The sequence below is a fragment of the Pleurodeles waltl genome, chromosome 9, assembly GCF_031143425.1.
Source record: "Pleurodeles waltl isolate 20211129_DDA chromosome 9, aPleWal1.hap1.20221129, whole genome shotgun sequence".
Lineage (NCBI taxonomy): Eukaryota > Metazoa > Chordata > Amphibia > Caudata > Salamandridae > Pleurodeles > Pleurodeles waltl.
Window position 1 is genome coordinate 540,662,324 of NC_090448.1, and position 16,845 is coordinate 540,679,168.

At 43.7% G+C, this 16,845-nt stretch overlaps 1 protein-coding gene across 1 annotated transcript in view; it reads left to right on the top strand.

Moving 5' to 3' along the window:
• Window positions 1-15,907, top strand: part of ARID4A (AT-rich interaction domain 4A) — a 360,940-nt gene extending 345,033 nt beyond the window's left edge. Inside the window, exons 21-24 of the mRNA XM_069207594.1 lie at window positions 9,792-10,928; window positions 11,405-11,509; window positions 13,324-13,527; window positions 15,660-15,907. Of these exons, the coding sequence (XP_069063695.1) occupies window positions 9,792-10,928; window positions 11,405-11,509; window positions 13,324-13,527; window positions 15,660-15,907 (1,694 nt within the window). The remainder of the gene's footprint in view (window positions 1-9,791; window positions 10,929-11,404; window positions 11,510-13,323; window positions 13,528-15,659) is intronic.
• The last annotated feature ends 938 nt before the right edge of the window (window positions 15,908-16,845 follow it).

Here is a 16,845-nt window from a genome sequence, read left to right on the forward strand (position 1 = left end):
TTAGATAACTAATCAATTTAGCTGCTGGTATCTCATCATAGTTTTATTTATATAGTCACTTAAAAAAACAAAGGTTACAGGAACGTTATAGTTAGGCTCACATTTTAAATGTACAAAACCATAGGAATTGCCAGTTGTAGTTAGTTATCTCAAGTACCTGTAACTCGTGCCCTAAGGCTACTTAACAGATTGATACCAAATAACAAAAAGGGCTCTTTCTGCTAAATTTTGCGTAATTCCATCCAGTGGTTTTTAGCACCACCACTGTTCAAAATCCCACAGTTATTTTCTCTACCCCTGCTTGACGGACCATCCCGAACCTTTCTAGACAGCAGCTGAAACGAGCATCGTATTTTCTTGGAAAATTTGGTGAAGATTTGTTATGTGGCACCAAAGTTATTAGTAAAACAAATAATGTTCTTTCTATAGAAACTTGGTCCGAACTATAACTACCTAGTGGTAGCCACCACTGGTTAACATATGTGTATATATTTATAAAAAAAATATATATAATTATATCACATGCTTTTAAATTATTGCATCCTTTCGAAGCATTTTCACATGGTAACACTCTGGGACGTGTTCCCACTCCTTCAGCAGGGTGATTACCTTTCAGCACTAGGCCTGAAGGACATCTACTTTCATATCCCTATACACCCAGCGTACCACAAATACCTCAGAATTGTAATTGCAGGCAAATGCTACGAGTTCAGAGTACTTGCGTTCAGAGTAACAACTGCTCCACAGGTGTTCACAAAATGTGTAGCAGTGGTTGCCGATCACTTATGCAGACAAAATATTCATGTTTTCCTATGTCTGGAAGACTGGCTTTTCAAAGCCAGTACTCTCAACCTTTGCCTACTCCAGAGTCAAATCACCATAGATTTGCTTCACCAAGTGGGTTTCACTATCAACTTCAAAAAATCTCCCTGCACCCTCATCAGATCCAACCTTATCTAGGAGCTGTTTTAAACAGCTGGGTATAGCTTATCCAAGTGCAGTAAGGATACAGAATTTTCAAACACAACTTTCAAGCTTTCACCCCAATCATCAGTCGCAGTCAAATGCTTCATGAGACTTTTAGGGGTGATGGCTTCTTGCATTGCTACAGTCAAATTCCCATCTCAACATGCACCCACTGCAGGACTGTCTAGGACCTCAATGGTCTCAGTTGCAGGGTTTTCTCAAAGTCTAGTGTTGGTAGACAGCTGCATCCATCGCTCTCTGCAGTGGTGAAACAAACACAACCTATTAAAGTGGCAGCCTTTTATAGACCATGTTTCTCAGGTTATTTTGACAATGGGTGCCTCTCAGACACTGGACCCCAAAGCTCGCAATATGCACATCAGTTATTTACAACTTTTTGCTGTTCATCTAGCCCTGAAAGTGTTCGCAGTCCCAATCAACCAAGTTGTCCTGTACTGCACAGACAACATGAGAACCATGTATTATGTGATGACCCTTCCACTAGTCACTCTTATACCTCTCACGCACTGTTCCCCTACCTCTCTCCTATTTGTTCACTTCATGTCTTTGAGCACAATTTCTTTCCTGTACCTTTTCAAGATGTCTGTCCATCAAACCCATGCTCTCCTCTTATTGGGGTGTCTTCTACATACACAGGCACACCCTCTTTATGCGTCTGTGGCCTGCTCTCCCCTTCCTTGTCTCTTTCTCACGCATTCTTTCTGCTTCTCTGTCTGGAGTTCTTCAGCACCTCCCGTCCCTCTCTATCTTTCTTTCTATCCTGAGCAGTTCTCACCGCTATCTAGTCACCTTGCCACATAATTCCACTAAGCACCACACACAATTGCACAACTAACAATTCCAATTCAGCCCACATAATTCCACTCCAAACCACATACATCCACTCCACTCCAAACCAAAACATGGGTAAAAGACATTGTTTACAGTGCCAGTAGTTCTCTAGTGCTAGAGACACTTTTTCAAACCACTGCAACACCAAAAGGTTAGCCACTGCTTTTGGTAGGGTGTGCTTTACAGTCTATGCAGAATATTTGTATCTACAGCTTTATATGCTATCAAACGGAATACATTACTTACCCAGTAAGCATCTGTTTGCAGCATGTAGTGCTGTAGATTAATATGTGCCCACCCGCGGATATCTTTTTCTGTTGTAGTCTTCTCATAGAATTCATACATTCATTTGCATGGTCAACCTTTTCTTTTCTCTTACACTACACTCCGTTCTCACCCCCGCCGGGAAACAATCTAAAACTGGAGTTGATGCCCATCCACATTACCAGCAAAAATTAGGAGTCCCTGCACCTCATGACTTAAAAGACGTTTTGAAGGAAAAACAGCTTGCAACCTTTCAGAACCTGTGAATCTACCGCACTATATGCGACGCCATCGCCGACTTCATCTCCCCGCACGCCCTCGCCTCGCCGGACTACATCCTCCTAGGCGACCTCAACTTCCATCTGGAACAAAACAACGACCCCAACACCACCACCCTGCTCGACAACCTCGGCCTCAAGCAACTGGTGAACACCGCCACCCACATTGCCGGACACACGCTTGACCCTATCTTCTCCGCCAGCAAACACGTCTTCTTCAGCCACACCTCCGCTCTACACTGGACCGACCACAGCTGTGTACATTTCACATTCCGACGCGAGACCCGCCACCTCCGCACTCAACCCATTCCTCGTCGACAGTGGAACAAAATCCCCGAAGAGCAACTCTTCTCCGCACTCGCCACCAACCAACCCACCCTCACCAACGACGCAGCCCTCAGCCTCACAAACTGGATCTCCAACTGCGCAGACAACCTTGCTCACTTCAAACGCACTCATCGACAGGCCAACACCAAAAAACCTCTCTGGTTCTCTGACACCCTCAAAGAAACGAAGAAAACTTGTTGCCCCCTCGAAGGCCTGGCGCAAGGACCACACCGCTGACAACATGACCGCCCTCAAGAACGCTACCCGCGAACACCACCACCTGATCCGCGCTGCCAAAAGGAACTTTTTTACTGACAGACTGGACAAAAACAGCCACTACAGCAGAGAACTTTTTAGCATCGTCAAGGAGTTCTCCAACACCGTCACGCCTTCACAAGATCTGTGCAACTCCCTCGCCACCTTCTTCCATCGCAAGATCAGCGACCTCCACGACAGCTTCGGACACCAGACCCAACCAAGCATCACCGAACCCACACCTCCGACCATCACCCTCAACGACTGGACCCACATCAACACTGAAGAAACCAAAACCACCATGAACTCGATCCACTCCGGCGCTCCATCGGACCCCTGCCCTCACTTCATCTTCAATAAAGCCAACGACATCATCGCCCGCACCTCCAGGCCGTCATCAACTCCTCTTTTTCTTCTGCTACCTTCCCCGAATGCTGGAAACACGCCGAAGTCAACGCACTACTAAAGAAACCTTCGGCTGACCCGAGCGACCTGAAAAACTTCCGCCCCATCTCGCTCCTCCCCTTCCCTGCCAAGGTAATAGAGAAGACCGTCAACAAACAGCTGACCACCTTCCTAGAAGACAACAACCTGCTCGACCCTTCACAAACCGGATTCCGAACCAACCACAGCACTGAAACCGCCCTCATCTCAGTCAGACGACATCAGAACCCTGATGGACAACGGTGAAACAGTCGCCCTCATCCTCCTCGACCTCTCGGCTGCCTTCGCCACCGTCTGTCACCGCACCCTAATCACCCGCCTCCGCTCCACCGGGATCCAAGGCCAGGCCCTGGACTGGATCGCCTCCTTCCTCTCAAACCGATCCCAAAAAGTCTACCTCCCTCCGTTTCGCTCAGACCCCACCGAGATCATCTGCGGCGTACCTCAAGGGTCATCGCTCAGCCCGACACTCTTCAATGTCTACATGAGCCCCCTCGCCAACATCGTACGCAAGCACGACATCATCATCATCACCTCCTACGCCGACGACACCCAACTTATACTCTCCCTCACCAAGGACCCCGCCAGCGCCAAGACCAACCTACCAGAGGGCATGAAGGACGTCGCAGATTGGATGAGGCTCAGCCGCCTAAAGCTGAACTCTGACAAAACGGAGGTCCTCATCCTCGGCAACACCCTGTCCGCTTGGGACGACTCCTGGTGGCCCACCGCACCGACCCCCGCAGACCACGCCCGCAACCTCGGCTTCATCTTGGACCCTCTTCTCACCATGACCAAGCAAGTCAACGCCGTGTCCTCCGCCTGCTTCCTCACCCTCCGCATGCTCCGCAAGATCTTCCGCTGGATCCCCGCCGACACTAGAAAAACCGTGACCCACGCCCTTGTCACGAGCCACCTGGACTACGGCAACACCCTCTATGCTGGGACCACCACCAAGCTCCAAAAACGCCTGCAACGTATTCAAAACACCTCGGCCCGCCTCATTCTCGACGTACCCCGCAACAGCCACATCTCCGCACACCTGAGACACCTGCATTGGCTCCCAGTCAGCAAAAGGATCACCTTCCGACTTGACTTCTCACCCACGCACACAAAGCCCTCCACAACAAGGGACTGGATTACCTCAACCGTCGCCTCAGCTTCTACGCCCCCACCCGTCTCCTCCGTTCCTCGGACCTCGCGCTCACTGCCGTCCCTCGCATCCGCCGCTCCACTGCGGGTGGGAGGTCCTTCTCCTTCCTGGCAGCCAAGACCTGGAACTCCCTCCCCACCAGCCTCAGAACCACCCAGGACCACTCCGCATTCCGGAGACTCCTAAAACCCTGGCTTTTCGAGCAGCAGTAACCCCCCCCCCCGCCCTTTTCCCCTAGCGCCTTGAGACCCGCACGGGTGAGTAGCGCGCTTTATAAATGTTAATGATTTGATTTGATATGCCACAAACAGATCCTTACTGGGTATATACTGGGTATATTTTCCTTATATATTTCAAAACCGTGCCGCTGGGAACTGCAGAATTCTAGGGCGGGTGCCTCTGTTATCATGAGGGTGGACTTGTGTACAATTGTTCCCTGAAAAAACACTGAGCACTCACTGCACAAACTCAATGTTATCACTCGAGCAAACGCATTTCAGCAAGATGCCTTTCTCAATGCAGTGAAGCGACACCATGGAATCACTTACGTGTATTAAAAAAAATATTATAAACTCATCCTGTAGAGTCCACCGCAAAACTACATTCTGAATGGGCTGCCATTAGTCCCTCAGGTGCCGTATCTCTTCACTTTCCAATGTCTTTGTCCCTCTTCACTAACAGCAGCCCATTCAGGGTGGTAATTTTATGACGACTACATTAAATAATGGCAACTTACTTGTGGAAGTAATATTCAGTACCAGGGTTTTTTTGTCTGTGCAAGACTACATGGTGCACTTGTCTATTTTGGACTTTACATTTAAAATATACATGAAAAAGAATGGTACTGCCTTTTGGGCTAAAATGGTGAGTCATTACACAAGTGTGGCAGCCAAAAAAACAGTAGCATTTGTACTAAGAGGACAGTAGTCCTCTTTTGTTTGTCATGTTTGTATCCCCCACAGGATGAGTTTATATCATTTTTAAACACACAATTGATTCCATTGTGTCAATTTCATGAGCATTGAGTAAGTCATCTTGCCGAGATATGTTTGCTGGAGTAATAACATTGCATTTAAGACCACGAGTTCTCTGTGCTATGTGTGGTAAAGGCACACATGGTAAAGAAATTCATTGTAATGTTCTATAACTCTCTGAAGGAGTCTAGATAATTTGTATTTCTTTACTTTAACTGGCTCCTTAAGGTGGGCTTTCGCAGTCACTTGTGGAACGCCTCCAGAGAGCGTCACCCTTTTGACTTCTCTGGGTTTTTCCATCTGCAAATCGAAGCCCTGCCTGACGCCTTCGCCCCAGGTTCCCTTATGTAGGCTACCTTCGCATTCAAACCCTTTCCACCACCTCGGTGAGCCTAGAACATTAGGGGTATGGTTCAGATGATTCGGATAAAATCATAGATCCCAGTTCTGAGGCTTCTTTGGCTCTTAGTGTTCTACTATCCTCCTTGACCAATGCACCAGATGGCATAGATGAACCTTGCATTGTACACTTTGGTTTTAGTGCGCTCGGCACCAGTGCAGTCCGCCCAACAAAATCTGCATATTTCTATCAAAAGGAGGCTGGTGCTGATTCTAGCAGACAACACAGCTGTCATGTGGTACTGCGACAAGCAGGGTGGGGTCTTGTGTTGTGAGTCCCTGCGCCCTTTGTAGGTGACCAGGCAAGCAGAATCTACCTGATAGCCAGTCATCTTGCTAGGTCGTTTAACACCAGAAAGATGAATTGAGCTGTTGTTGTCTGGCAGACCACAAATGGTGTCTTCATCCCTGTAAGGGTAAGTTACTGGTTAAGGTAGAGTGAACCCCTAAACAAGCAACAATCGCCATCCTTGTTGGGGTGAAGTCACACGCAAACCCCAAATTAACCTGTGCTCAACCCTCTGATAGGTTGGCACAGAGCAGTTACAGGCAATGGATAATGTGTTTATGCATCACTTCAAGCAGTAATAATGTGAATACACAAGGAAATCTCACACCAAATTAGACAAATATGTTAAGCCTTAATAAAATAAAACAAGAACAAAATGACAGAAATGCAATCAATAGAATCAGAGAGGTGCAAGTTTAAAAGATTTCAGCGAAAATAGTGCCAACAAGCATAAAGTGGCAATTGGTTATCTGGTTGTACCAAGACATAGTCACAAGTTCAGGCTGACCACGGTGGAATGCAGGCCAGCTAAAGGGGCCTACTTCGGTCTACTGGACTCGGTACTTACACTTTTGGTTGTGAAAAGATGCAGAGTCTCTGGTTGAGGATGCATCATACAGTAGAGGTAATGCGAGGAGATGCATCGTGAAGCAGTAGTTCTGGAGAGCTATGAAGTGCAAGGTAATGTCCTGGCGTGAAGACTTGTTGCACAATGGGCTGCTTTGGGTGAGTCATTGTCCCGGTTCTGATGGGCTTCTGTTGATCACACAGAATCTTAGCGTTGGGGGGGAAGTCCACGCAGCAGCGGTGATGCATTGGTTCCTAAGGCGTTGTGCCAGGCAGCATAGGCAATGCGACAGTTCTGTGAGTCCACAGGGGGGAGCTAGCACCCTCAGGCCCACTTCGGAGGGTCCAGGACTGGCGATGCACTGCTTCGCAGGGTAGGACTCCGAGGATAGAGTCCTGGTGCTGGGTTTGAGATTGTTGGAAGACTGATCAGGAAGGCATCCTACTAGCCCTTGGAGTCACTCCAAAGACCTGGGTTTGGAGTTGCAGGTCCAATCCTTCTTACCCTGGCAGTAGGGCAGCAGGTCAGCAAGGAGAGACAGCATCCTGCACAGTGGCAGTCCTTTCAGCAGCACCGCATTCCTTCCTGGCAGAGGCTTCCTCAGTTCCAGAAGCGTATTAAAAAGTTGGATCTAAGGGTCCAATAATTATAGCTGGTACCTACCCGCTTTGAAGTAAAGGAAGCTTCTAGAGGTTTACACCCCCTGCCATCTGGGTTATGTAGGGCCTACCCTAGGGGTGACCTATGTGCTAACAAGTATTTGCACTGCAGTAGCTCACATTTGCTTGGTTTAAAGCTAATGCATTGTAAATTAATAACTGGACTTTTCTTGCCACATAAGTTGGTCAACCCTGCCTCATAAATTGGTCTTTTCCTGCCACATAACTCCAGTGGCCCTGTATATAACAGACACACCTCCATTTACCTTCTTCCTCTAGCTGCAACAAAAAAAATGAAAATGTTACAATTTAGCATCCTAAATTAAATATGCCATGCTAATTCCAGTAGAATACTACTTTCACCACCCCACCATCATAGTTGCTAGCTGGCTAACAGAATTCCCCAAAACAAGAAAGCCACAGAGTAACGAGAGAAATAAACCAGAAGGGTCACCCATATATATCAAGAGCGTTCAAACAGTCATAGTGTAGTAAGGATGTTAAGTTGGCCTGAATTATGGTCATAATTGCAATAAGGAAAGGTTAATAAAACATACAATTGTCATATAACCCTAATATAAAGAAATACACTTTTGGCATTAAACTGTAATGTTCAAAACAACTCCTAGAGGGCATCATAACAAAAATATGATTTGTAAGGAAAATGGTCATGTAACCATATAGTCAGCCCCTAGAGGGCATAACCACATGAAAGAAATGGCAGAAAGTAATACAGTGCAACCATATATTTAGCTTTTAGAGGGCGTAGTACATTAAACATCTTCAGGGCTAGCAGGCCTACTAGAATATTATTACAAACAAGGCCCTTAAAACACAAACTGCTCCCAGCTGTAAAACAAAAGTTCCAGCCATGAGAGACCTGAATGGTGGGAAGGGTTATTATTTTCGGGTCATTACTAACCTAGTGTGGGGACCCAGAGATTATCTAGACAGAAACAGCACATTGTGGTGAAAGTTTTGAAGTTGGTCCCATTGTCCTAGGACTACCACATGATGAGTTATGAGCAAAAATGTTTCGTAAAAGTAATGCCCTGCAAAGCATTATGGGGTGAGTTTTCATGCCGAATATTGTAGTATGTTGACTGTAATGGTCAGAACAGCTCCTAAAGGACACCACAATAAAAAAATAGCATTTGGAAGATACAGCACTGCCTGTTTGTCAGCTGAAAGACCGCCAGATCTGAGACTCTGGTAATCCTGGGAAATGGTTGTGATTCCACAGTTCTGTACTGACGAACCTGAGAAAGATTTTCTGTGGTGTCCCTCAACCTATGGAACACATTTCCCCTAGAGAGCTCACAATAAAACAGCACTTGTAATTTATTTGTATTCTATAAACTGGTCTCTTTCCTTAGCCTGTAAAGTGTACACCATTGAGTCATTTCCTATGAGCAACAGGAAGCCTTTGGGAGGTAAACACTGTGTCCAACAACACACATTTTTGTTATTTTAGGGCCGTGTGTGTTTTACACATACACATAATCCGACTGGACAGAAGACAGGATTCAGGACCTGGGTCGGGAATTAGAAATGCGAGTGCTTCATTCTCTTTCTGACAGTGAGGACCTTCCCCTGATAAACATTTTTTTCAAATGCATCACTTGCCATCAGGATAGTTAACCTGCAGACAAATCCTGTTTCTTTTAGGGGGCCTTAGTTCAGTAATTCATACTTTTTCACTTCATCCACTCCTGAATAATGTAGACCCCATGTTCACACTACTTCTTTTTTCCGAACCACTGCTAATTGTCTCGCTTAAAAGAAGATTTTTTCCCCAAGGCCCTCCACCAGACTTTGTCATGGTCATCTGAAGACACCACACGTGGCTATAGCCTTGCAGACCATTTTAGTCATCCATCCTGTTTGCCCAAACTTCGTCATGTCAAAGAGAAACCCGAAGGGGAGACGCAACCTTTTTCACCCCCACCTCAGGTAGGAGCCAAAACAGAAAATGAAACTGAAAGTAAAGCCTCTAGTAGCCTATGTCAGATGTGAGGCTGAACAGTCGACCCCAGCATCTTTGTCCCCTCTAACTTCCTATCTTTCACTGAAAATAGGCAGGGCTGTTGTTGCCTGAAATACTGCAACAAATTCCTGTGCTTTTAACCCCTTTGAGTGTAACTCCTTTTTTACCCCGATGTTGTGTTCCCACTTTGTCACTGTACACCCAATATACCGATTTGATATTCACTTGTACGAAATTCTGCACTGTCATGTGGAAATGGGGGGGGGTACTTTGCTAATCTCTTTTTAGTGCCTTCTAGTGGGGAGTTGGAAAATTTATCATGGAATGATAATTTTGTTTATGGTCATACTAACTAACACGTATGTATTTTTGGTAGATTTGAGCATATCTGACAGTGAATCAGATGAAACTTCAGAAAAGATGTCGATGAAAGAAGAATTTTCTCGTTCTGTCAATAAAGACCTTGAGGACTTTGGAAAAACAGATGACCTCGAAGACGAAACAAGGAATGAAATGTCACTTTTGATCAAAGAAAATGAAAGAACTACAACAAAAGCTTTAGAAATGTTGAAGCAGGACGTTGAAGAAAGTGAGCAAATTGTACAGATCTATGAAAACAAATTAGACCCTGTAGAAGAAATGGGAAAAGATGTTGAAAAATCACCAAAAGTGAAAGGCAAAAGAACAAGAACAAAAGAGCACTTTATAGATAGTACGAATGTTTCACCAACAAACCAGGATGAGGCAACAGAGTCTGAAAATGAACTTGAAATGTTAGAGCCCCCTTTTTTGGTGAGCAAAGAACTATTCCCTTGCCCTGATGAAGGTAGTGACCCTCCTGATGTACTAACAAAAGACAAAGTGCTGAAGAGAAGGCCATTGGAACAGTTATCACCTGAAAAAAAAATGCGCATTGAATGTGAACCTGAAGTGCCAAATATTGTTGGGGAGGACAAACCTGACAAATGTGTTCGAATAGAGGAATGTAAAGGTCTGGATGAGGAGTTGCTTGAAAGTAAAGAGATGCCTTCTTTGACAGCAGAATCAGATCAGCACATACAAGACCCAATGAATGAAGAATTTCAAACACCACCTAGGGAAATGGACAGCATTCCATACAAAGGACAGGAAGATGAGGATGACGACGACACAATGCCTCAGATTGGGCCAGAGACACTGGTCTGTCATGAAGTAGATCTGGATGACTTTGATGAAAAGTACAAAGACAGTGAGGAAACGGTTACAGAAAAATCAGAGCCCAACACACCAACGTCCGATCCACCTGCTTTGCCTCCTTCGGTTCCGCCCAACTATTCAGAGGCTTTGCTTGCTCTCAGTCAAGATGAGTCGCACAGTATAAAGAGCGAGAGTGATATAACCATTGAGGTAGACAGCGTAGCAGAGGAGTCTCAGGAAGGACTTTGTGAGAGCGAATCGGCTAATGGTTTTGAGGCCAGTACAACATCAAGTAATTGTAGTATAACCATCCAGGAGAAAGAAATCAAAGAGAAGGGTAAGTTTATTTCATCCATCTTTGTCTGCTGTTTAGAAGTATTTACTTTCCTACCATGGATATCTCAGTAATGACGCACCAGACATTTGGAGCTTGACCCCATAATCTGTTAACCTTTTTAAAGGATTTCTTGGAAGCAGATGGGCATTGGATAATGGTCTTTCTGGTGCAGCAGTTACTCAGCCTGCTTGTTAAACAAGATACTGCTATTTACAGAAGTGTATAAATCATACTCATGATTTTGAATGACTAAAAATGTAACCTAAACATAAGCGCAAACCGTTTGAAATTCAGCTGAAGGGTAATATACCTCTGCAAGGGGTGGGAACAATTTTGATTGCGAGCCATAGGCGCTTGAGTTTTTTTGGACAAATTTAAAACCATAGACTAAGACCAGTAAAATGGTAATCTTTGCACTTTAGGTAACATTCTAATGCATTGGAATATTTTACATATGCTTGCCTATTTGTTTTTAGGCCAGAAAAGATCAAGTGAAGGAAATAGTGGATCCACAGCGAAGAAGCAGAAGCGTAATGCCAAGCGATCAAGTACTACCTCAAAGATTGAAAAGAATGGAACAGGTAGAATCATTTACCACTTTGCAAGCGTACTGATGAAGTGACTGTCCTTCTGGCATGATAAACATTTCATATGGGCATTTTATTGGTTTTTAGACTTGGAAATTAGACTTAAATTTATTTTATTTAGTCAGAATCAAACACTTGCTTAACCAACAGGACGGGTTACCTGGGTAAGTATGATTTTGAGAGATTACCTCTTTTATAGGTTATTGTGGTGCACAGTCTAATATAAACCACTCAAACATTAGAAAAATCTAAGCCATACGGTCTCTGAAAATGTGAAGACTAATTTTTTAAAGGTCTTATTTTCCGGTGTATAATGGGAAGTTAATGACAAACCAGCATTGGCAAAGCCAATAGGTCTCTTATGAAAGCTATTGGCTTTGGAAGTGTTTTGCAGACAGGCTACAGCAGCACAGATGCTTTGCAGTGTGCTAAAAGCAATTTTAAAAAGCACTATGATGCAACCAGGGCTAATGCGTTTATTTTATTATTATTTTTTTTTAATGCGTTGGCACTTGATGCATCTGTTTTTAGCCATAACTCTCAGAAGCCACACTGCTGTAAAGGCTAAAGGTCGGCATTGCTCATGCTGCCCAGCAGGAACAAGAGGCAATTTTGAGACATATCTGCTTTGCCAAATTTGGCTATGTCTGGACACAACAACCCTATGATTCTGAGCATATGGTTGGGGGGAGGAGGGATGGGGGGGGGGGGGGAGACAATTTGCAAAAATTCCTGTCACATAAAGAAAGCAATTGTACCCATGTCTTCATGAAAATACATTTAGAAGCAGATGGCATCTGTTATCAAACATCCATTTCAAAGGAGTAAAGGGCTTGTTTTAAGTGCTTGTGGCATAGTGCAGCCTAGCTACAAATAGCAAGAGGTTCAACAAGGACGACAGGGAAGCAGAAAACAAAAGTAGTGCCTCAACCACAGCGCAATCAGCAGAAGGACAGTAGTCAAGCTGAAGCAATCAGTATGTGGGCCAGGCTCCTGCTAAAAGAAGAGCAATGTAGCACATGCTGGCCGATTGGATGGCAGCAGATAGTGACAATGAATAAATGAAGGCAACAATTTAAATAATAGGTGAGGTGCAAGCCGTTCAAATATAATACAATTGCAAGCAAGACCTAAAAAGTACATATACCACTATATACATATATTTCAAATTCCATGTGGCATCTGTCAGTTCAAATCGACCAGCTGGATCACGTGCTGCTAGTCACTGAACTGTATTGTCTTATGTGCATATGCATCCTTTGCTCTTGCCATTTTAATTGAAACCCTGCTGGCCCAGCACGTTTTTTCTACAGTGCGTCATTGACTTGGAATGTAGACCCCCCACACAGAAGGTACTTTGGATTGCAGTTTGCGTACTGTGGCGCCTGTAGTGGTAAAGTAAAAGAGTGAAGATTGGAATTTATCAAACTCTTGTTCTTAGCGTAGTTGTTGCTACAGTAAAAAAAAAGAAAGTCAGTGGATGATAGTGCCATGTCAGTGTGGGGAAATTCGGTTTTCTGTATTCCAGAGCTGTTATTCACACCTATCCACCCCCATCAATATGTGCACATTTAATAATTAGCATAGATTGATGTGGTTGCAGTTTTGAATTAATGAATTCACTTCGATATTGCCAGCAGGGGCCATTTGCTTTATTGGTTTTGTTTAGTAAAATAGATAAAGGCTGTGTCATTAAGATCACACCCCTATTTACTTCTAATAAATTAACATAAATCTCATGAAAAGATTGAGACATGGCTAGTTGAAAGGATGTTTCATCAACTTGTTGTTCGATTTTTCCCTTACAGGACAAAGCAGTGATAGTGAAGACCTTCCTGCATTTGAGAATAAATGCACCTCCAGTAAACACACAAATATATCAAAACCACAGAAGCTTACAAGATCACCTGCTAGAGTGACATCACCTCACATCAAAGAAGTTGAGAAGGACAAGCATCGAGAAAAATCACAGAATGCCCCTACAAGAACATACAAATGGAGTTTTCAAAATGGTAATAAACTGTTCCGTATAGCATCAACAAATAGGCTATAGGAAATGTTAGTGTTTCCTTTATATGTTTAGCATTTCCAAGTCCTATCTAATGGATTATTTACTCCTTTGTGGTCCATTAAAGGTTCTAGATATGAATGTCCCGATTGAAGTACAGAGGTTAGAAACTCTGTGTAAAGATTTGTATAACTTTGTGAGTTTCTAGAGTCTCCCAAAAATCTGTTCAATTATGCATATATGTCTCCACAAATAAATTTTTATCTCTATTAAGCCTCAGCTGTCCACTCTGGTTATTAGTATAATCTTCATAAGTACATACAGAGGAGATGTGCATTGTAATACTTTTGATAACATATTTCGCTCCCAAAGAAGGAAACGTAGAATATAAAGTGTTTTAACACATAATATACCAACTATATAATAATCAAACGACGCTCCGCAAGAGGAAAAATTGAAATATTAAAACACTTCACATTTTGCTTCAGCCCCTGGAGACACATTTGTCATTAACAAATCAGGTTCATACACTCTGAAGCGTCTAGTGCAAAATAACTGAATGCCCTTCAGGCTCATATTTGTGCTAGTAGATAAACACTAGCTGTCTGGAACTCAGTGTCCCATTTGAAGTAAAGAATATAGAAAGCAAGAATCCTTAAGGATAGTCCCTGCAGAAGTTACTGACTCCTATCTGAGGTAAGAAACCGAAGCAGGACAAGATAAGGCACAGCCTGGAGATAACCTTAATACTCATGTCTTCTTGTGGAGTTCAGGGCTGTAGTGAACACAGGAGGTGTAGTAGCTACAGCTGGAGCAGGTAGCAGCTTCCCTTACTCACTATGAGCCATCCCAGACTACCCTGGATGGTCTGTAAACTTTGACACTCTGGAACTCTGCTGGTTCCACAGGCAGGCAAATGTGTAGTACCTCTGGTTCTTGCACACATGCTGATCGACATGTTTTTATAGTGTTTGTGGGCTTGTGCATGGCTTAGCAGCCTTACTGCACTCGTTATAAGTGTAGTTGCTTTTGTGCGATAACTCCAGATGGTCTGGGAAAATACAGGCTAGTGTAGGGCCCAGGGGAGAAAACAGCCTGCCATCCTCTACCTCTCTCTTAGAAGGCTGAGGTGGTTTCCCAGTGTTCTCTCTGGCTGGCACTGGTAAATTCCAAATATTGTGGCTGAGTGAACAAGCAATGTTTTATCCAGGTGGCACACGGCAGTAGAATGTGCTTCAAGAAATGTTGTAAGAGAACGAATGTTCGGAAGTCAGTTTTTTCTGAATCTTAAGATAAGTACATGAAATTGTAAGTGCTGCATGTGACGACACATTTTTAGCTGGGTCTAGTGGCAGAACATTTAAGAAATGGAGATGGCACACTTTTCTTCCCCAAAAGCACAGTATTCAGCATTTGAATTGAGTAATGCACAGTCCAGTGTTTCTAACGGTTAATATACTGCAAGAAATCTTTAGGCAAAATTATGAAGCATATATCAGTTTATTTTCTCACAGTAAAATTAGACACTTTCGATATTAGTGTTGCCCAGTACTCCTTTAAGAATTTGGTAAATACAGTGTTGAAATGTCGCTGATGATCTGTGGCACTTGTAAAGTGGATATGGAAGCTTTAGTCTTGTTGACAGAATGCCCCTTTTGCACTTTATTGCAAAACCAGGATACCAGCCTACTTGTGAGATGAAAAATTTGATGAAACCGCTTTGGGAGAACTAAACTTATCAGATATATATTTGCCGTAAGATGGTGTTAGTGGCGTAACAATAACCCTGCAGGGGGAATTGTGGAAGGGGGAGGGAGTCGGAGCTCCTGGGGGCCCCATCAGCATAGTACATTAATGCATTTTCTTCTATGAACTTTGGGGGGCGGTTAGAGTGGGGGCTCAAGTTTCGTTACACCACTGGATGGTGTGTAATGAAAGAATCAATATTAAAAAAAAAAAAGGTAAATATACTGTCAAAATAGAAGCAGTTCAAGAGCACAAATATTTGTTGTTGAATGATTGAGAACACTGAAATCTGGACAAGGGTTTGTGGAGATTGAAGATAGATTTTTTTTCTTGAATTAATATTTCATAATGGGGGTGAAAAACGTATCTTATTTTTTTCCTTTACCCTAGAAGAACTGGACAGTATGACTCCTTCCGAAAGGATAGCCTTTTTACAAGACAAACTTCAGGAAATTCGTAAATATTACCTTTCTTTGAAATCAGAAGTTGCATCCATAGACCGACGGAGGAAGCGATTAAAAAAGAAGGACCGAGAAGGTAGCTTATTATATCTTACCCGAAGTGTTTTGTGTTTTTTCATTTTCATTTTCATTAAAGCAGTTTGTGAATTTAAATCCAAAAGTGCTAAATGGATGTAGTTTGTGTCTTGATCACTGAAATAGTCTCATGGGTATAAACTTATCTTATTCTACTAGCATGCTTTTGTTGTGTTGCATTACATTTTATTAATGTATGATCTAGCTCATGTCGACCAAAGCAGTGACCACCACATGCTGGTCATGAGACCAGTGTTAGCAACCTTTTACTTTGCAGTCAGGTCTTCGGGCATTCCAAGAACATTTTTGAACCCCTATGATCAACCTCGATAAAAATCTTTAATTAGATTTAAGTGCACAAATGTGTGCTTGTAGAGCCAGAATATGTCAAGGGTTTCCATTCTTAATCTATTGGAAAATAATAAACCCACCCAACCGCTTGTCTCTCAAAGGCAAATGGTGCCGCTGAGCAAAGTCCACTGTGGCCTCGGGTTTGTTTTTACATTTGCAACAAATGTACTCTAGATGCAACTTCATTGAAGACTGCCACAATGGTGGCACACATTATAGCTATGAAACCTGCCCCCACCCACCACCTCCCGCCCAACCAACACCGGTCGGGGCAGACTACAAGGGTTTCTGCCCCTATGGGAGCCAATTACCTCAGACCGGTGGGTTCTACACATAATAAGAGATATATTAAGAGGGCTACCGTTTCGAACTTATCCAAACAGTACCCAACATTCCTACACATGCACACAAATTGTCCATAGAACACCAGCGTCTGCTCCAAGATGAGAATCACACAATTCTTGCCAAAGGGGCCAAAGAGCCAGTCCTGCTGCGAAATCACAACAAATCAATCAACCAATCAAGAGTTTATAGAGCGCAGCTACTCGCCTGTTAGGGTCTGTTGGGGTCTCAAGGTGCTTGGTGTCTTCAGTTCCTTTGTGAAGCTGCAGAGGGAGGTGGTTTGTCGGATGGGTAGGGTGTTCCAGTTGGTGGCTGCGAGGTAGGAGAAGGAGCGTCCTCCTTTTCTG